Source organism: Lathamus discolor, chromosome 3 (assembly GCF_037157495.1).
Source record: "Lathamus discolor isolate bLatDis1 chromosome 3, bLatDis1.hap1, whole genome shotgun sequence".
Classification (NCBI taxonomy): domain Eukaryota; kingdom Metazoa; phylum Chordata; class Aves; order Psittaciformes; family Psittacidae; genus Lathamus; species Lathamus discolor.
In genome coordinates this window covers 126,996,879-127,018,898 of record NC_088886.1, presented here as the reverse complement: position 1 = coordinate 127,018,898, position 22,020 = coordinate 126,996,879, and the positions used below count along the sequence as shown (strand labels likewise).

The 22,020-nt window shown below is 40.1% G+C and overlaps 1 protein-coding gene across 7 annotated transcripts in view; it reads left to right on the top strand.

Annotated features, from left to right (window-relative positions):
• The first annotated feature begins 15,748 nt into the window (after positions 1 to 15,748).
• Positions 15,749 to 22,020, top strand: part of BIN1 (bridging integrator 1) — a 104,161-nt gene continuing 97,889 nt past the window's right edge. For all 7 annotated transcript variants that reach the window (XM_065671528.1, XM_065671526.1, XM_065671524.1 and 4 more), the window contains exon 1: positions 15,749 to 15,931. In XM_065671528.1, the coding sequence (XP_065527600.1) occupies positions 15,848 to 15,931 (84 nt within the window). In that variant the 5' untranslated portion in view covers positions 15,749 to 15,847. The remainder of the gene's footprint in view (positions 15,932 to 22,020) is intronic.

Genomic DNA, 22,020 nt, shown 5'->3' with positions numbered 1-22,020 from the left:
CCTGTCCTTGCTTCCATTTTTTATAAGCCTCTTTTTTCCTTTGAATTTTCCTCAGCAGCTCCTTATCCATCCAAGGAGGTCTCCTGGCCCTCCTGCTGCACTTTCTTCTAGTTGGGATGCAGCACTCCTGAGCTTGTAGCAGGTGATCCTCGAATATCAACCAACAGTCTTTGGCCCGCCTTCCCTCCGGGGCTATATCCCATGGAACCTTACTAAGCAGCTTCCTGCAGAGGCCAAAGTCTGCTCTCTTGAAGTCCAGGGCAGTGAGCTCGCTGCACGCTCTTCTCACTGTCCTGGGGATCTCGAATTCGGCCATCTTGTGATTGCTGCACCCAAGGCTGCCCTGGAGCATCACATTTCCAACGACCCCTTCCCTGTTGGTTAGCACGAGGTCGAGCATGGCACCTCTCCTTGTTGTTTCCTCTATTAGTTGCAGAAAGAAGTTGTCTTCCACACAATCGAGGAACCTCCTGGATTGCTTGTGCCGGGCCGTACTGTCCCTCCAACAGATATCAGGGTGGTTGAAGTCCCCCATGAGGACGAGGGCCTGCGAGTTTGAGGCTGTTCCTATCTGTAAAGTGCTCCATCCACAGTCCTCTTGATCAGGTGGTCCGTAACAGATCCCCACAGTAATGTGCCCCATAGCTGTTTTCCCTTTAACCCTGACCCACAAACTCTCTGTTAACTGCTCACCTGTCCCCGGACAGAGTTCCGTACTGTCCAGCCTATCAGTCACTAAGATAAATATCAACTGCAGTTATATGTTATGCTGTCATGTAATGTTCATAACTTTAATAATTGCTATCATATAATTACTAAATATTTACATATCTGGTAGTCCCAAACTTCCCATGTATGTGCCTACAGAAAGACTCTGACTGGTTATAAAAAATCATATTGTTCCAGGACAGTGTTAGTTTGCACTGGCAGGCTCCCATGGAGGCAGGTACATTGGAGGGTTTTTCATCTCCTGAAGTGCCAGTAGAGATTTACAGGGTCATGTGAAAAGAAGATGCTAAGATGATTGAAAATGCTACGAGGTTATAGTCACTGTGCTGTACATCTGTTTAGGACAGAAGTAAATACATATGGCTATACAGTCACTGCAGAAGACAAATCCAACTGTTCTTACATCCTAGACCCTTCTGATTTTTGCAAGGCGATTGATCATCAGTGTCATGGATTTGTATGTATTGAGTCAAGATAAACTATGGTTCACTGGAATATCTGTTGGAAAATACTAAGGAAGAGGTCCAGAGTAGCTGGGTATGTCTTATACATATATAGGTTTTCATCTAAATTTTGCACCAGCAGTAGTAAATAGTAAAGTTAGATGGAAAGGTGTGATTAGTAACTATTCTAATACCTGAACATTTTTTAAATATGTATATACCTATGCACAACCCCTACCCCCATATTCTATCCTCTGTGTTTAATACACATACCTTTTTCCCTTTCAAAGGGTAAACACAGAACATAAGTAAATGCATACCCAGAGCTTGAAAATATTATTTATTCATGTTCATTGCAAATTAAAAATCACCCAAAACATGTAGATGTCGTATTTGAAAAGCAATTTCATCTGAGGGTTTTCCCTATGATTTCCACAGTAGTTTTCTTCAAGGAAACCACTGAAAATGCTGTACTGTGGTTTGGTACCACTAGGTGGTGCTGCCATTATAGTATTCCTTAATAAAAGTCTGTGATTATGTATCTACGGAAAAAAATATACACATAGCTAAAAGCAGTCTACTTACTATAGCTTCTTAAAGATAGAGGAGCTTTGTTATACTTGTTTGGCGAGGAATCTTAGCCCTCATATGTGTAAATGTACTCAACTTTGTGTTCATGTTTTGTATATGCTTGCTTAAAATGGGAATTTGTACCTAACTCACAGTCCAGTATGTCCAAAGTTTCCTGTAGGCCTCATTAGAGAAAGTCCAGCCTTTTCAGTTTTGTGTGCCTTCTACTGAGAATTATATTTTACACTTTTAATCATTGAGCTTTGATACCCTACGTGTTATCATGCAAAATTCAAAATAAAGAGAGTTCCTACTCTGAAGAAATTAAGGTCTGGGTGAGATAAGAGTAAAGAAGACAGGAGATAATTGGGGGAGATATTTTGGGTGTTTCAGGCACTATTGTAAATTACAGTCTTGCATTGCAGAAAACAGCAGGTCTTTTGACACCATTTAAAGGGGATTGTACCAATCTTTGCAATGTTTGAAACATACTGTTTGCTGCCAAGTGTTTATCTAGTTGGGAAACATTTAAATTGAATAGTAAACTGGCTGAAGCAGCCCACTTTACTCAGATGAAAGGAAGGCCGGAGTCAGGGATTTTGGAAGGAAGTATCTAAGAGATAAACAACTGCAAGAGAGTATTTACCACTGCAGTTAAGTTTCAGGATAAGGTCTGCCTTTACCATTCTATTGTTTCAAATCAGGCAGATGTAGAACTGGTGTCTAAACCAGAAGCTAAAAGGTGTGAGCATATTGTCCAGATTTCATTGCTTCTATATTTCTGAGAGTAAAAAAATAAAATATTTGGAAGTATGAACAAAATGTTTTTCTTAGGGGCAAAAAGTTATGTGCTTTCCCCTGTGCAGGGCATATGCTATGAAATTGCCCAACTTAGCTCAAGTTAACCATATTTGGTTTTTGTTTTTTCAGAAAGCAAGTTGCTCAGGCAGCTTCAAGAAACCAGTAAGCAATAGTAACTGTTTGGGAAACATTTAAAGTAGGCTAAATTTCTTTGTCTGTAATATGCAAGTAAGGATTTGCATTCAGGTTGCCACTTGACAGCTGAACTGCAGCAGGTTTGTAAGGGCTCTTAGCTCCTGACAAGTCCAAAATAATGCAAGGAACCTGCAATAGAGAATATTTAAGTGAAGTTATACTGTCACAAGCCAAGAGTATGCACACAGGCAGTACCAAACTGACCTGATAAACATTATCTTAATAATTTTTCTGAATATTAACTTTCATGGAAGGTTTGTAGAGTTGAAAGTGTATGCTGGGACACAAAGTGGAAAAGGTATAATAATATGAGATAAAGCGATGCCCATATGAGGGTATTTCATATACGACATCATACGTAAAAAAAATTCAACCCATCCAGAAGCAAGTAATTCTTTGCAAGTGGTCTGAAAAATAGTATCATATGGTATCTTTCCCAATAGGAAATATTGTTCTTAAAATTTGAATTCATGGCAACATATGAACACTATTTTTCCCAAGGTGTTTATGGGAAATGTCAAAGAACTGTAGTCAGAGAACATGACTAACATGTTAAAGGAACTGTTGATGCATGTGTAATTCATCAGCATTGACATATCCACTATTACTACCATCTAGTCTTAAACAAAAAAAAAGTTTATTTAGGATGAAAGAAATTGTAACATGGAAAATCTAGAGTGTGCAATTAAGTAAAACACCTAGAATGTACATTAAAGATGCTAATTTATGCTAGAAGAGAAATCTTTCACCTGGGTCTAACGGAAGCTGATAAGAACTTCCCTCAAATAAGGTATTAAGTAATAGCATAAAATTTCAGTCATGTTTACATTAGCAGCTAGGTTCCTTTTGGCAATCGCTTGTCTGCTGTTTGTTTTTCTAACTGAATTAGTGCTTACTTTGATTTCCAGTTGCAGACAAAGAGAAGATGAAAAAACATTTAGAAAAGTCTCTTTTACTCTCAATGGCTCAGCTTCTGAAGGTCTTTGTCTCCTTTATGCAGATAGGGGTAATCACTTCAATTTGCTTGAAGATTCCCAAATATGCAGAGATAGTCTCATCCCAAATGGAAAAAAGGAAGCATTAACTTTTGATTAGAGAATCGAAAAGGTATGTAGGGAATTAGTTACATATATCTGTAAGGGTCTGGTTAAAAATTGTCATGTAAGATAACACTGAAAAGGCAATCAGTATTTCACTATAGCATAGATGCTTCTTTTGTGTTATTGTCACAATCTCACAGATAATAAATGCATAGTAATCATGACAACTATCAAACACCAGTTATTTTCAGATGAAGTTGTATGAAAAAGTATACCATTCTTTTCACACAGAAGTAAGGCACCAAACTCATCCAAGAAATCATCATTTACTGGTTCCTGGTCATCTTAATTTTGCAGTATAAATAGCTATCAGTGCCAGAAAGTGGGGGCAATTATTTGTTTCACTTCTAGCCTACATAGTATTTTAAAGCAGGTTACAAAAAATCCCAACTTTGCAGACTTTTAAGACATTAGTCTCAGCTGGAAAACTTTCTGCTTAATGATACAGTTGATTGATCACCTTCTCACCAGGTAAGACTGCAGGGAATGGCTATATTTACCCATTCATTGGCTCTGGGAGATTATGTCAATGCAAGAAAGATTTAATTCAGCCATATTACTCTACCAAAGCAAGTGTCTCTAATGCTTGCGTGTTTGCAAGTCTGTAGTTTTCAGGCCCACAGTGAACAGTTTCAGTGTCTTGAATGCCATTTTCTGCATCTTCTGTTGTTGGGTCATCATGATTGATGAGGCATTATTGGCAAATGTATAGTAGAGATTAATGTTTTAATCTGTCATGACACTGGGCCACATGTGAATGCATGAGTAGTATTTATAATTAATGCAATTATATTGATGTACGATTACATATTATGTATATTTATAATTGGTTTTAGTGTTGGCATTTTACTATCTAATAGTTTGGGAGAGGGAGAGAGCAAATGAAATTTATGCAATTAGTTGTCTAGAAAAAAATTACAAATAGAACACTCTCCTCGTTCTACTGACACAGCAAATAGTGGTCTATTAATGAGTTTCTGCCACAAGAACTGATACCAATTTTTAATTCAGGTAAAATTAAATTAATTCCATTACAGAAAAATGTATAATGGATGGGGAATAATCTTAGGTTTCCCAAATGATGGGTTAGGTCAGGCCTTTAAGGCTTTTTTTTATTGCACTGGCTGCTTTTAAGTGGAGAAAATCTTTCCTAGGACTTCGCTTCACTTTTACGACTAGTACTTCAACTGCATAGTGTTAGGAAAAAGTTAGAGGAGAAAAAAGTTTGTTATTTTTTAGATGTGTTTAAGATAATGCAACAAGTGGAAGCACCCTCTAGTCCTTTATTGGTTATCAATATGTACTTGCTTCTAAAGTTTGGATGTCTGCTGCTGAGTGGTTTGACTGGAAAAGTGATGTTTAGCTTCAAGACCAGGGAAAAAAGAGAATCCATTATTTATTTCTCAGGGATTTGTAATGAAGTATTTTTTTAAGGGGATGGCAAATCAGAAGAGGGTAAGAACTGCTGGCTAGAAGGTGCTTTCCTTCGTTGCTTCCTGTGATTATTGTTGGTGCTTTGAGTGACTAGTGGTTTTGTAACCAAGAAGCCAGGAGAAACAGCTGTCAAAGACAGCGATGGTTCAGTATATTCTTCATGGCCAGCTGGAGATTCCTACAGGATGGATAGAAAGCTGTAACTGCAAGAAAATTGGGGACTAGTACTAGTATCCAAACAATTCTCTACCCTTCTGTATCAGTGAGCAGGAGCATGTAAAATATATTTTTAAAAAAGAGCATAGCTGATCTTATCAGCTTTATCAAAACACGTCTGGGGCACAGTTCCACCCCAGATGGTATAAAACCAAAAACTGTGTGTGTTTATATTTTCTCATATTTACCTAAGAAGATGAAGACTTGTTTGCTCTGAGTTTTGTGGATAGGATAATTAATTAAATATCTCCAGGAAACATTTCATTAATGGCAAAGTCAAACCTTCTTGTTCTCCCCTCCTTGAAAAAAAGCTTCCAATATATAATGGGAGTATCTAATTTCAGTAGGAAGCAGTTGTGTGGTTTCTAGGATTATCACACCTCCATGAAACTCGGAGTAGATGTAGTATTGGTTGAACTTGCAACTGACTTGTGCCTATTTGTTGCTCTGTTTGGGGAATGTAGGATTGCTTGCCTTGCTAAATATTTACCATGTTAGGGAGGGATATTGCTTAGTTTTTTGCATTTTTTTTTCTTTTTCTTTTAATCTAGGATATCAGAAGATCAATGAACATCCATCCATCCAAAGGATAATGCTGTGCAAGTTTATTCTTACCTAGGCAGTTTGCCTTTTGTTGCTGTGATGGAGCTCACTAGTGTTATGTAGATCGAAAATACTGTTCTCTTACAATAGTTCCCTTTGGGGTTTCTGTTTGCTCCCAGTTTCTGGAAGCTAAATATGAGCAGCTATAGTATGCAGTGGCTTATTTTCTCATATCTGTTTGGGGGTATGAAGTCTACTGTTACTCACAGTAGTGTGACAACAGTATTAGAGCTATAAGCAAGCTCAGTAAAGCAGGGGTAGATGAGGAGCAGTCTATTCCAAATCCCCAGAGCTAGTATATAGAACTACTACATCCTTTGGATTTGAAAAGACCAGATCATAAATGACGGGGTTTTTTCTTTTTTTGTAATAAAACAGTCAGCATTTCTAAAATCATAACATTGGTCTAAATGGTACCTGGGGAAAAAATGTATAAATGCAAAATCCATGCAGACAGAGTAGGAGAAATTAAATGAGTTTTATGTTGCCTTTTTTTTTCAAATGATAAACATATTTTTGATATTTATTTGAAATGAAATATCTGCAATAAGCAATTTCTCTTTCATGCTTCTCTTTGCATATAAAATGGAATTAATGGGTGGAAAAATGTCCTTTTGAGAAAGTGAAGGGTAACACTAGCAGTCCTAGCTGGAAATTATAGCTTGTTTTCACAGTTTCAGGTTCCTCATACATAAGGTATGAGATGGTGACAGGGAATGGAAATACCAAAGCCTTTCCTTCATGAAATGTGGAGTTCCTCTATTTGGATATTTCTGGATATTTTCAGTTTTTTATTTAGGCTGCAATGGGTATGTGAGCATTTCAACCCATGAAACTTTATTCCTTTATAAGGAATGATCTTTGAGAAGCTTAGCAAACTTCCAACTAGTCAAACTGTCCCATTTGCCAAAGTGTTGGAGGCTCAGGCTTCCAGCACAGACACATCCAGGTTTAGTTCCCACATTCAGCCCAGCTTTGTGCACAAAAGTTTTGCCCTGGTTTCTGAGTTAGCTGATTAAATGAGGTTAGTCTAGCACCATGCACTCACTCATTTTGGACCAGGTAACTTCGATTCTATGAAACATCTGCCTGGATGTGGAGATACGAGATTATCTCCCCATGTTATGCTTCTCTTTCTTGTCTTTCTCATAACTGTACTGTATTTTGGTCAAGTTTTTGTCATATATCAAACCAGGTGATGCTGACTGTGATCTCCCTGCCTTGTCACTCTTAGGCAGGAAAGGCATCCTCACTCCTCTTAAACTGCCAGGGTTGTACCTGCAGTATGCAATGGCTGTATGAAGTCTGCATGAAGGGATATGAATGGGGAGAACAAAACATTGAAGGATTATGTACAGTGAAGACCCCATGTCTCACATGGAAAGAGCTTTTTGCTCCTATTCAACACATTAGGAGCAGTGGGGAGAAGAGTAGGAGGTTCTCTGGTTGTTTTCCAAGGAGCGCATTTTTGCAATATAGAAACTAAATTTATCTATAACTCCTTATTCAAGAGAGAAGTCTCACATCTCATGTCTTCCCTTAGCTTATGATTCAATGTCATCATCATCAGAGTATGCAGAGAAAGTAATGACCGTGAATGCCTTAAAACAAATGAAAATGATAAAGCAATGGCTTAATTCCCCCTGCCCTTCTTTGGTTTTGAGTTTTTGGGATTCAGATTTTAATGTAATTCCAAAAAGTGGAGTTTTGAGAGAACATGCTGTATTGCAAAATTCCTAGTAAAGATGTTAAGATGCTGCAGCATTTCCAGACCTGTTCTTCTGCGTTCAAAATAGTAGAAATAGCATGCATTTCTGCCACTTGAATAGTGATATGTTAAGAAAAAAAAAATCACAGCTTAAGATATTTAGTTGGTTTATCTGGTAGAGTTGTCTTGATGTTTATCTTTACTCCTTCTAGCAGGCTGATGACCATGATATCTGCATACGCAAGGCTGTGACTCATTAAACTGTAGAGGATGCTTACTTTAAGACTCTGTTTTCTGCTAAATTGGGCAGGGACATTTCAAGATGTCAGAGCATTGAATGACATGTAAAAATGTCACACAATCCGTGAAGAGAAATATACCAATTGTAACTTTCAATTCTAAGTCTCTATAGTATTCTGTTGTCAACCATGGATCAAATATTTGTCTATGAATCAAAGACAACTGGTAATTTACCAAAGTTGGAAACAGCTAAGTATCTGCAACAACTGAGTACAGTATGTAGAATTTCTGTAAGAATCCAAGTTGGAATAGCAGAGTTCACATTAAAAACATTTTGATGGGATCATCTCTTTTCTTTCAGAATGGCTTATGCTTTATGCTTTGTTTTCTAAGCATGTACTATCTCTGTGCATGGACTCACATTATTTTTCAGGTGGAATATTTGAGTGATGCAGCTGGCATTTAGATAATATGATTCCAACGAATGAAGGCTTACATACAGTAAATATCTACTTTAGTACTCTTGAGCTTGCTCTTTTTTTTCAAGTAGAAATTAACTGTTTGGTGTGCACCAAATAGTGATATAAAAAATAAAGCACGTGCATAGTTTGAAAAGTTCCTTAAAGTCCCTATAATATCCAGAAGCTTTGTTTTCCTATATAATATTTATTTTTTTACTACAAATGCAAACATGCATATTGATTTACTGTTACTAAAAACTAATGACTCCGGAGTGGTTTTTGTAAAGATGTACAGTTAACTTTTAAATTACTTACTGTGGTCTTTAACTCTTTTGAGGTCTTTATTATTTTTTGCTGAATCTTTATGAAAGTCCTTAGCAGAGTTGATAAAGCCAGCTGGTGGAAATGACTGAGTTGTTACAGGTAAGAATCATTTTCTTGCATTTGTCTGTATTGTATTTTCTGCAGTTCAGTCCTGGTCCAGGACAGGACTATTATAAATATCAGCAATTACTAATCAGAATAGATTGTAGTAATGATGTATTCAATACATGCAGAAAACTGCACTTTCCCAAACTGGAAAGTTACCCTCCTCAGTTTGTGAAAAATCAAATCCAAAACACCAAAAGCAATGAGTTGGATAATTCTATAAACAGAACAAATCTGAAGTGGTAGCAAGCTCACAGTAAATGAAGGTGAGAGAGCTCTTGCAAATAATTTGTAGTGAATGAGTCACTCAATTTAGTTACCAAGGAAATGAAATGAGGCTATCGGTAAAGGGAACTGAGGAGGAAGACATTGCAATTGGGGTAGCTGTTACCATTACATAAGCCTACCTCGTATGGTTATTGCTAATGTAAAACCTTGCAGAGGTATGCTTTATAGAAGATGTTTTCTGTGTTTCACTAATACTTTGTGCTGTTAATGTCGTATTCTCATCAAGTGATATCCTTTGTGTGACTCCACCAGATTGGCCATGTGTTCAACCACAGCTATAGACAGGGATAAACTGGCCCATCTATTACAGTACATAATAAATTACAGTTTTTAAAATATTTTAATAAATAGTAGGCTTCTGGAATCCTCAGAATAATTTCACAATAATTTCCAAAGCAAGCACATGATTCACTACCCTGCTCCCTTTTTGACTGATAATGAAAAACTAAAAAAGATGTTTCGTATGTGCCAAGTCCCTTTTTTTCTCATGATGTGGCACATAGAAATTTTGGTAAGTTCCTTGGAAGTATACTGTGTAAAGCTTATGGACTATTCCCATTCATTACTCCATTTATTAGTGAATGGTAACTAAACTGTCACAAATTCAGAGCCTAAGATGAATTTATGGTTGACAAATCCACATAAGCAGAAAACATAAAATAGCTACATGCATCTGAACCAAGTATCCAAAATGTTACAGGGATGGAAAAGAAATTTTATCTGAATTTTGAAATTCAGTGAAAAATCTGCCAAAGTCTTGAAATCCCAGTAAGATATATCATGAACACGACAGTTCTCAGGAATTCCAGCAAGCTTGCAGTCAAGGGACAGTCCTCAGTGAGGTAGGTAACAAAGTTTTAAAGTAATTTTATATCTTGCCTCTTCCCCCTTTCTGAGTGAGTCTTTATGAACTACACCAGCAAAGCTTTCAGATTTGGAGCCTTCCCTGTGCTAGTGTATTAGTATATTTTTGTGTTTGGAACACAAGAAGAGTCACTTAGGTATCATGGGCTGTTTCTTGTAACAAGGTAGTAAAGAGATTCAATAGAAGTTGTGGATTTGATAGATGTGGAAGAGAACACCTTCTGGACACTTTTTTAAAATCAAAGTTGCTTCATCTTGCTTTTGTTTTAAGGAACAGAACATATAATCAGAAAGGTTTTATCTAGTATATTTATGGCAGAAGCTTCCAAATCTTCCCAACACTTTTCTGTGGGAGAGAAAAGGGAGTTTGCATAAGAATAGTCAGTCAGACAGGAATGCTAAGGCAAACTAGATAATGGTGAAACTGATGTCTGAATTACCCTTGATAATGTTATCAGGTTAAAAGGAAGGATACCAGTCACCTTTGCAAGCTCTTCCTGAATGTTACCCCAGAAGAATGCATGGTCTGCAATGGAAAGAAAAAAGTAAGCAAGCTGTTTAAGGCAAGTGAGGTTGAAATCAGAACTATTAGATAATAGATTTTGTGTAATTTATTGTTTTCAGTATATTGGATTTACTGTCTTAATCTTTCAACGGATAACACTGTAACAAGAGAGTGGTACTGGCAATAAGTGAGGCCAACTGACTTGTGGTATTAGGGCTAGAGTCAAGAGTCAGAACAAGACTATGGATCCAAACAAAAGGCTCTGGGGTTGTTTAAAGTGTGAACTCAGCTTTTAATACAAACAAGAAATCCTGATTGAAATAGATCCAATAGAAATTGAAAAATTATTTACAAGAGCTATCTCACCTTTATTTACTGTTAGCTCACTTTCACATCAGATTCGTTCCATTTTCAAAATGATCCAACTCTTTTGCTTTTTGTGTGCTTTATATTAGTAGTCAGGGAGGAGGGCCTTAGAGTTCTTTGGATAATTTATAGCAAATAATGTTATTTAGTATGAATAGAAAAAATTAAAGAATTCAATAGTAATATATTTACCATAAACATCTCTAATTAACTAAGCCCTAGTAAATGTTTTAAACTCACAATAATTATATAAACTTCAGATCAGAACTCCTTGCTGAAAAAAAACCCAAAAATCAATTTTAATGAGTTCTAGTTTTCTCTGTAACTAGAACAGAGAATATATACTGCTAGTTCCACGAATGGCAGAGACCACTACTATTGTAATTTAAAAATTATTTTATTTAAATGAATGGGATTATGCATGAAAGATTTTGCCACTGGTAGCTGGGAAGCAGATACATTTTGATTATCACAACTTGTAGCTCTAAACACACAAGCTACAATAAAAACATTCAAGTAAAAAAATAAAGATTGACTGAATTGCTGAAATCACTCTTTAAAAAAAAAAATTTTAGACCAATTTAAATTAGGAATCATGAGGAAAGCTCCCTGCTCCCAGATGGCCAAGCTTGGCAAAGCAGGAATAATAATAAAACAAAATAAAAAATAGATACAACAATTTGTGCAATGAAAGGAATAAATTGTACCTAAACTAGAAAATAATAGACTCCAACCCAGCAAGCACTGAAACACATGCTTAATTGTAAACAGGTGAGCAGTTCATCTCTAACAAGACAACTGAGAAGTGAAATGCACTTATGAGGCTGAGGCCTAAGACAGATATTATTGGATACAGTATTAATCAAATAAGAAAGCAATAATAAATCGATGGTAAGTACATTTTTAAATATGTGTGTTTGTGCTATTGCTTTTGACAAATTTGATTCTTTCCTATGAACTGTGTAAACGAATCATACTGTCACCAAGGAAATGTACTACAGGTAGGTTTCATAATCCACCTGCCTGCCTTAACTTTAGCTATTTAAGCTCATCATCTGATCTCCCTCTGTAGCTAAGGGGGAAGGGAGATGTTTCTGTTTTACCTCTTATCATCCTTCTGAGGTACTGATTTATCTCTTTACGATAAAAGGAGCCTAAGTGACTCAGCTCAAATGAAACTAGATAAATATAGCTGGTTACAGCCAGGTGCAATGAAACATCCTAGGGTCTATTGTTAGAATGAGACAACTATGCGCATACTGAACTTAATGAATCTCATTGCAGGAGATCGATATAAGCATCAAGTTATATTTCTTTTAACTTCAGCTGTGCAGAATCTGTTGCCAACAGCTCTTAAAAGGTTAGACAGCTCTGCCTCACAATGACACAAAGTACAAAGGAATATAAGCTTTAGGTTTCTACCCTGCATGTTTGTTACTATGTGCAGTCCTGTTGGCATACAAATTTACTTACATATACTTACATTTATATGATTATAAAAAAATGTAAGCTTGAGATCAGAATAATGGTGGGTTCATGTGAGACTGAAACCTCTCCTGTCCACCGAGCAACAGCTTTCAGCATTTGTCAGCTGGCTAAACTGGCTTGTATGTTCATGCAAATGTACAGTTACTCACATATGTGGTGTTCACTGGGTCATGCTAGGGGAGTACCTTTTGCAACACACCTGGAGTCCTGCACATGCTTTACAGCTTTACTGCTGATCCAGTCAAGCACAGAAATAACTGGGAAATTACTCATGTTCACTGTTAATCCCAGCTTTTAAAATGTGTGCAGTTTGTCATCATTTTTCATTGTGGTGAATGTGTGTATCTGGCCACTTCTGTTTCACAATTGTCCGGTATTTGCCATGGACTCTCTTTTCAGCCCATGTGCTGCAGCCATTCACTTGAAAGGACGTAATCATACAAAAATCCCTTCAAAACCAGTTTCACTGAAGAAGAGACCTAAGCAGGAGAAACAAATATATGAGGTAAGATGGAGAGGAATGTGTTCTGACCCTGAAACATCTGCTCTTTTAAAGGAGTAAGAAACAAAGACAATGGGATAATAATTATGTTTTCAGATCATACAGAGCAGTGAGATGCTGCAAAATTATAGATGTTACTGGACAAGAAAAGTAATATGAAAATACATAATAAGGCTGAAACTACAGGCAAAATGGGACATATGGGACAAACACACAGTTGGCATATGGGACAAATACACAGTTGTGTACCTACAGAAAACACCCAGAAATATGAATACTAAACGTAAAGCCAGAAAGGAACTGAATAAAATTGCAGTTTGCAATGCAGTGTGGCATCACAGGTACGCACACACTTGAGTGTGAATGTCTTACATCACTGCACTTTTCTTGTATACGACTGAAGCACATGCCTAAATGCTTTATCAAATAGGAGCAGTATGTCTGCTAACATAATTGAAGTATAGCATTGGTTTAAACTGATCTCTGAATGAGGGTTTTTATCATTTATAAAAGAAAAAAAAAAGCCATTGTCATAACAGGCAAGAAATGCAGAGCGCTATCTCACAAAGCTTCACAAAGAGGTGTAGACAGGTTCTCTGCCCACAGTTTCTAAGGGGTCTGGCAAGACAACTGGTTTTTATTCCAAGTTCTGAACAAACAGAAATAGTAGTGAAGCAGAAATGGGAAACAACATATGAAATATATGATGAAAAATCTGGCCTAGCTCTCCCAAGTAATGCTCATCAGCATTTTTCTGTTGCTGAGATAGCAGCAGTGCTACACTACTGACTGTGTGTGTGAAACTCTGGAAATAACATATTCGTCTGGCAAAATAAAGACAGTGTGAAATCATCTGGGAACAGAGGTAGGTTTTGGTACCATCTTTCAATTAAAATAGGTGTAAGACACACAAGTCTCAACCTTAAACAAAAGCAAATGCAAGTTCCTTAAATACCTAAATTGTCTGCAGAGCACTGGTCTGGTTGTTACTGTACTGCATGTACACAGAAAGATGAGTGCACAGAAGCAGGATAGGAAGGAAGCTTTCCCACCACTTGACTGTGCCCCAGTGTGTGAAAGTGATGGAAGCTTTGGAGCTGAGTATTAGGATGTGAATAACAGTGCTGAGGTGGCTTCCTGTATTCCAGGAAACAGAACTTTTTCCTATCTTGTAGAGGAATAGAGTTTCACAAAAGCTATTTCTACAGTAGGTCTAGCAAAGCATGGCTGAAGCTCTCTTGGGATGAAAGTGGTGGTGTAACTGCAGTGTACACAGCCAGGAAGTCCAGGATTACAGAAGGGGGATAGGACAAGCAAAGGGCAGGTAGCATATTTGGACCAGGAGCAACAACACTGAAAAGCAGATGAGCAGATGAGTCACAGCTGAAGGATAATAGACTGAGGCAGCAGGAATTCAGGGGAAGTTAGGCATATCGAGCACTCTGCAATCACTATTGTTGGTTTTCTTCTGGTAAATGTCCTTAGTTATTGTTAATGTCTTCTGCAGTGGAGACACACAAAGAAAGCATCTCACTCTACTTGTCACCATTATTCCCCAAGTGAAACAGCCATTATGTGAAGCCATTCTGAATCCAAATTCTTGTGCAAATCCAAAACCACATACCAAGCTGCTAGCACAGCACATTCAAGGTTCTGTGCAAACAGTAACTAATCAGTCATCCTAATGTTCCTGTGAGACAAGCTGGTCAATTGATTATTCCAGTTTTCAAAGATATGGGGCTGAGGTGAATCACAGAATCGTAGAATCAACTAGGTTGGAAAAGACCTTTAAGATCATGAAGTCCAACTGTTACCCCAGGACTGCCAAGACCACCACTAAACCACGTCACTGAGGGCCTCATCTACATGGTTTTTGAACCCTTCCAAGGACGGTGATTCCGCCACTTCTGGGGGCAGCCTGTTCCAATACCTGACCACCCTCTCTGTGAAGAAATATTTCCTTATATCCAGTCTAAGCCTCTCCTGGTGCAGCTTGAGGCCATTACCTCTTGTCCTGTCACTTGTTACTTGGGAGAAGAAACCAACCCCCACTTCACTACAACCTCCTTTTGGGTAGTTGTAGAGAGTGATCAGGTCCCCCCTGAGCCTTCTCTTTTCCAGCCTAAACAACTCCAGTTCACTCAGCCTTTCCTCATAAGAGTTGTGCTCCAGACCCTTCACCAGCTTTGTTGCTGTTTTCTGGACCCACTCCAGCACCTCAATGTCTTTCTTCTAGTGAAGGTCCCAGAAATGAACACAGTATTCTAGGTGCGGCCTCACCAGTGCCCAGTACAGGGGGATGATCACTTCCCTCGCCCTGCTGGCCACGCTATTTCTGATACAGGCATTTACCTGGATCCTATAATAGGCTGGTTCAGACAATTCCATTGAAGGATGGAATTGTCTGAAAATTCAGCCTGCTTTTTAAAAGCAGGGTTTGATTTACTTACAGATACTGTCCCCTCAGGAACCTAAATTTCTCCCTTTGTGTTTGTAAATATCCTGCTGTGGCAGGACCCTCTGCATCCTTCCCTCCATCCCACCTCCTTCCTTGCCATGCTTCCCAGCTTTTCTGACCCCGACTGCTGCCTCTGACACTGGCTGCGACCGGGAGACCCCTCAGGAGCAGCAGGCACGGAGGGGGACATCTTTCAAAGACCTGCTCGCACTTCCGCCTGCCCGCAGCAGCCCCGCACCTCTGCTCCCCAGCTGTGCTGCTGCTGCCCCCTCCCGGTGCGACGCGCGGCCCCTTTAAGGCGGCGCGGGGCGCGCTGTCCCTTTAAAAGGCGGCGGGCAGGAGGCGGCGGTGGCGGTGGCCGGGGCCATTGCTCTGCCCGCGGGGTTTTCCCCACCTTTTTGCCGGCTCTGCCGTTCGTTAGTCCGCCTGTTAAAAAGAGGAGGCAAGATGGCCGAGCTGGGCAGCAAGGGGGTCACCGCCGGGAAGATCGCCATCAACGTTCAGAAGAAGCTGACCCGGGCACAGGAAAAGGTAAAGGGAGAAGGGGGGTACCGCCGGCTTCCTGGGATGCGGAGAGCGATGCGGGTACCGGGAATGAAACCTCCCCCCCGGGAGCTGGCAGCTGCTTTCCCCACCGATCTAGGGCCCCTTTGCATCTTGAGAATGCGGGATAGCGCTGTTCGAGCTGCAGGGGTTTGCCATCCCTCTGCAGAAACATGGCATCGGGTGCAGCTGGGAGAAGGGAGGGAGGACGGAGCGCCGCACGCTTGTTTTGAACATGTAGGTGCTTATTGTTTCAGCAGGAGACCTTCTTTGCACCGTATGTAGGTTGTGCTTTATGCGGCAGTGTCAAGCTGTGTTTTGCGATAGTGCTAAAAGACGGTGAGGAAGAGGAGATGGGCACTTGCGTCCTTATCTTCTAGCAACATAGCATAATAACCGCTACTTGCTTTACTGACCTTGAGCTCCAGATTTTGGAATGGTGGTAAAGTAAAAGCCATACGGCCTTTAAAGACTCTGCTGATGTCTGCTGAGGGAGGGGTGTTTTTTGAATCCCAGCAGCCCTTTTGCTGCTCTCCGCCCACCTCTGTGTCAGCAAAAGGTGCCAGGAATATGCAATGGATACTTTTCGTGTTCATCTCTCTGGCATGCTGCATCTGATGCCAGATGCCAGCTCTGTGTAGGGATTATCGGACATTTTACGCAGGGACATTGATCAGCTGCTTTTATCTCTGGCACGCTCGTCTTGGCTTTCAGTGATTTGCTGTGCGATGACATTGACTGAATAAGGACTGGTGCATCTTTGAGGGAGAGAGGGTAAACAGATCTGCCCCACTGCTGCTCTTGTTCCCTGTGAGTTATCTTTAGCAGCTAGATTTAATCTTGGAGGTTTGGGATTGGATGCAGTGCTGGCATGAGCCTTGTGCCCGTCGCCGGCACTTATAGAATGCTGCTGTGTCAGAATGGCAACCTAAACTTGCCAGGCCTAATACTGGACATGCTGCTTCCACTAGTTTAAGCTCATTTATTGAAACTAGGAGTGTGATTTGAACTTGCCTGACTGCTTGGTAAAAACCCCAGGTGAAGAGCAGATCTGGTATGGAACTGACTGCAACAAGGTCCTGGCTTTGCTGTAAACACTAGAATGAGCATGGCCGCGTCTGTGGCTTTTCTCCTTCCTGCGGTTCCAAGAGGGGGCAGGATGGGAAATTTGTCTGTTGGTGACTGTTCCACCCTGAACTCATCATAGGTGTTAAATTAATTTGGTATTAGCCACCAGATGGTAACCATATTTTTAGTTAATAGTAAGTTCAATGGTAAAGGCTGAGCTCTTGGCCTGGTGATGAAGTTATTGTATTTATCGGTGCAGCTTGGAGCCAAGTGTGGCCTGCCAGGCCCTTCCCTTCCTTCTTATCTCAGTGCATGCAGGTTCTTTTCATAGGGAGAATTTTCCACAAATTCCTCTCAGTTGGAGATCCAGTTCACTTCCTTGCTTATTCCCTGGTGGTGACTGGGAATGTGTGCGCCACGACAGTTGTAATCAAGAGTTTAGCCGTGTATTGCAGGTGATTTGCGCGATATGAAATTGGCTGTGTCTCTTTACGTTGAAAAAGTGCTCCTTATTTCCATCAAAGGAGAAAAGGAAAAGAAACCCAAAGCACTTGCTTATTAAGTTAACACAAATTCTAGGCCCTTCTGCTATTGTTATACTAATGCAAACAATATTCTCAGAAAAGAAAAAAATGGCATTGCTTGCTTCATCCTCTGACTTGCTTCTTCATATACCTACAGCTTAATCTGTAACAATTCCTCTGTAGTGAAGTCTTAGGTATTTTACCCTTGTCTGTCAGGGACAGGTTTGCCAAGTCAAACACATGAATATTAACTTTCAGCTTGCGAGGAAAGATACAGCTGAATAAGAAGTAACAAGGAAGGCACTAAGGGTTACCGCACTATACTGGTATTAGTCTTGTGGTATTTAGGCTGTGATACTGTGTTTAGCAGGAGGGTTGAACCATGTGTTTGAATGTAAGGATCAGGTGTTTATATAATTAAAATTTAAAAAAAAAAGGTAAGCACAAGTGTGCAGAGGTAGATCTGGGTGCACAGCAGCACTTAAAAATGTATGAGGGATGCTGGCTGGGACTGAACTTTCCTTTTTGAGGCTTAAAAAATCTGACAGTGTTCCTTTTGCATGTCTTTTTTCGGTTTGAATCTAGGATAAAAATTCTTCCCTTCAGAGTGATATCTTCCTCCCAACTTGAACCCTGAGGCTTTGACTTCAGCAGTTTCCTTCGTAGTGAATTTAAGCCTTGTGTTAAGCAAAGAATGGTGTCTTTTTGTTCAATGCAGATTTCACACTGGATCACTGTATACATCCTTTTTTTTCCCTTCTGACATGGCTATTATGTAAAGTATGTAAGATATTCCTTCAGAAGTACTGTTTGTTTTGAGCCTTTCAGCAAAACTATTGGCTATTTTTGGAAGACATTTTCTCAGTTCCACAGGAAATATGGGGCAGAAGGGTTGACTACGCTGTTTGCAAATGGGCTGGCATCCTTTAATTTCTATTCAAAGATAGCTTCAAGTAGAATATTTGGCAATAATTTGCCCATTGACCAGTGAAATGTATCAAGTAAGTTGATGCCTTTGTCCAGAGGAGCCCACCTAGCAGAAAGGACCAGTGCAACAGTTTTGAACTCATCTGTTATCTTTTGCAGCTCACAATTGGGAGATTTATGCTGGGAGTCATGCTTTGTTCATCCGGTAGTTAGCTGAAGGGTTTTCAGGCTGAGATGTTGAGCCCTGAGCCTGTCATAATTCTAAACTTCCCAAAATGGTGTAAACTCGTAATGGCTCCAATATCACGGTGTCTTGGAGAGTGCCTAGTGTTTGCAAGGTCTTTTAAACTTTGCCACTAAGGACCCGAAGTTTTTTTTTTTTTTCCTTTATGTCTATAATCCATCATCTCGATTAAAGTTTGTTTCTTCTACGTGATCAATTTTTATCTTATGCTTTTGAAATTTTCAGGGATCTCCCCAGTTTCCACTGTTCCCATTTTTATTTATTTATTTTCCTTTTTTTCTTGAAGAATGCCCTGTTTCTGGATGTGTCAGTCTGCACGTGCACAACCATTTCTGCTTTGAACAAATTAAAACAGCATCTTGGTGACTTAATGCAATCCTGGTGCAAGGGCGACTCCTCTGCGAGATTCCAGGAGGGGATTGAGCTTGGGGAGCAAATGGATTGGGGTTTTGTTGCTTGGCTGGCAGTGAGCATCCTCATTAGGATCAAGATCTTTGCTTTCCTCCAGCACATTAGGCAGAGATTTGGGGTGGAAAGATGGTATTGGCTGTGTAGGCACTGACTGACAAGGAGCATACAGATTAATAGGCACATCTGTGGAGGTGAATTGCAAAGTTGACATTGAAAAGAGAGGTTTTTCCTTAGGAGTTTTTTTGTGTATGCGCGTGTGGAGAGGTGTAGAAGGGGATGAACTCATTCTTAATGTGCCAAAGTTCTGAGTGAGAGTGGGCTTATGTATATTAATACATGGTATGGGGAGTTTTACTTTGAACTGGGCCTGGTTGGAGGGGGTTTTTGAGCAACCTGGGCTAGTGGAAGATGTCCCTGTCCGTAGCAGGGGGCTGGAACTAGATGATCTTTAAGGTCCCTTCCAACCCAAACCATCCATGATTCTGTGATTTTTTTTCCTTTTCTAGACTTTAAATGTGGGAAGTTTGTATCCAGTAGGAGTGGTGGTCTTCCGTTCTTTTCATTACAAAGCTGGGCAAAATGAGAAGTCTGTGTTCTGTGACAGGTATAGGCTGTCATATTTTTTTCATGTTTTTTACTCTGATGTACAAACAAACCAACGCATCCCCTTTTCTCCCTCTCTGTCCTCAACCAAAGGGGAATGCCAGGGTGCCAGGACCTGGAAAATTTTAGCTTGGACATCCAAATTCCCTTACATTAGGGAGTATTATTTAGGTTGTAGATTCTGCCACTGACTTCCCGTGTTGTCATGAAATATCGCCTCTGCTTTGTTTCTTGTGTGTAAACATTGGTGGGATAAACCTGGATAAGCCATCTATGTTTGCAAAGTTTCCCTGATTAAACCTATCAGAGCAAAGTTCTGCTCCCTTATGGCTGCACATTCCAAGGAGGCTGGGCTGTAGCCTTTGTCTCAAAGGACTAGTATGACCATAGTTATTGGTAGCCAGGCTTTGTGATGCTTATTTCGTGTCCCCTACAGGGCAAAACCTCCATAAACCCCAAGACTTATATGCAGGTAAACCAAAGGCTTTGCTAAAGAATTTGCAGCCCAGCAAGGAGAAATAACCAAAGACACTGCCCCTGAAAAGGAAGGTGGAGGACTGCTTTTGGCAGGCCACTGCAACCTGATCTCCTAATGCTTTTTCCAGTTAATTTGTCTCATGTAACAATCCTAGTAGCACAGACTGCTGTCCAGAAAGGATCTTTTCCTTTCCCACAACCTTTGTTTCTTTCCCCTTGTAATCCCTTGCTGGACACGAGGATGTTGTGATTTGGGTGGAGTAGGGTTTGCAGAGGGCATGGCTTGCATTTTGTGTTTGCCCTGATAAGACCTTTTTTTTTTCCCCTGTAAGACAGACTCCAATAGGTGGAGCATGGCAGGTAGGAACACCTAGAATGAAATCTCAGCCCTGTTGAAGCAGGTGGGAGTATATATAACAATGACCAGAACCCAGGAACCTTAAGCCAAGTTTAAATACAGATGTCTTCAGGATTCAGCTGTCAGAGGCTGCCTGATCTGTAGAACTCCTGCAGATGGGGAGGTAGGCCTTACAAAAAAAAAATGCTATGTGGAGAAAGTTCTTTTATTGAAAAGTATCACATCAACCTACCTGGGAGAAGTTCTCTTTTGGTTTTCCTACTGTTTCTTTAATATTTCTATGGATTTTGCTTGGCTTTGCATAGGGTAGGATAAATTGGTGGCAGTCTGCCTTGTGCCAGTGAAGTACAAATAGCCTGAAGAGCTACAGAAGTTAGTTGTTCTCTTGCTGATCTGTCATGAAACTTTCTTTTCTTTGGTTTTTACTGGAGGACTCCCTAGGTGACAAGGAAAGGGCTTTTTACTTTATATCTGTTAGCTTGCTGTCTTAGGAATGCATGGCTTAGGTGACAGGTAGAGTCTTGAAGGTACTTTCTGTCCAAAGGTTGCTGGAAAACAGGCCCTGGATAGAAGAGAGAGATCTGAATTAATGCCCCTGATGTACAGATGATACTGGTATGAGCTCAGACTGTACTACTGGGTAACAGATAATCTGCATGGGGAAGGGAGGAGGTGAAATAGGAAACTGGGCTCCACATGCTTCCTTGCCCATGGATGGTTTGATTGGCATGGTGCTCGCAGTGCCCTGCTGAAGGAGCCCCTGTGTCTGGGTGTTGACGAAAGATTTCTTCTGAGAAGCAAGATCTCTTGGATACATGAATTTTCTGGTTGGAAAAGGCCCAGCCCTATTCCTGGTCACTGTATCTTCCCTGTAAGATCTAGTCTTACAGCCAGCCCTTTTCAGTGCAGTTCTTGTGAATAGAAGGTTCATGAAGTAGGATCTGGAAGATCTCAGTTAAGACTTCTGGCAGGATAGAATTAGTGTTACAGAAGTCAGCATGCCTCAACAGATGTCAGAGCTGTCTGTCTTCTCCCCTCATCATGCATGCTGATTGTTAAGCAAGATTTTGTGTTTCCAGACACAAATGTTTCTTTGCAACATTGCAAATGCTTTTGGTACATGACTAGCAAATGACATGGCTAGCCAAGCTGTTGAGGAAAGCTGTGTGCAGCCTGAGGTGTTCAGCGTCTAGCTGATCTGGCGTCTTCGGCAATAATGCAAGTTTTCCTTTGTTCCTGGCTCTTTGGTCAGAGAGGTAATACCCTGTTGCTTAGAACCAGATGTGTCATAAAGCTCTGGTTCTGAAAACTTCTGGAGTGATAACAGGCAGCTTAGGTTGACAGATATTAGAGCAGCTGGGTTTTTTGCATTGCTGTGGTGGTGACCAGACACCTGAGCTGCCCAGTGTGCACGTCCTGTAGCTTTGCAGGGATCGTCTTACGGTCCTGGCTGTCTACCTGTACA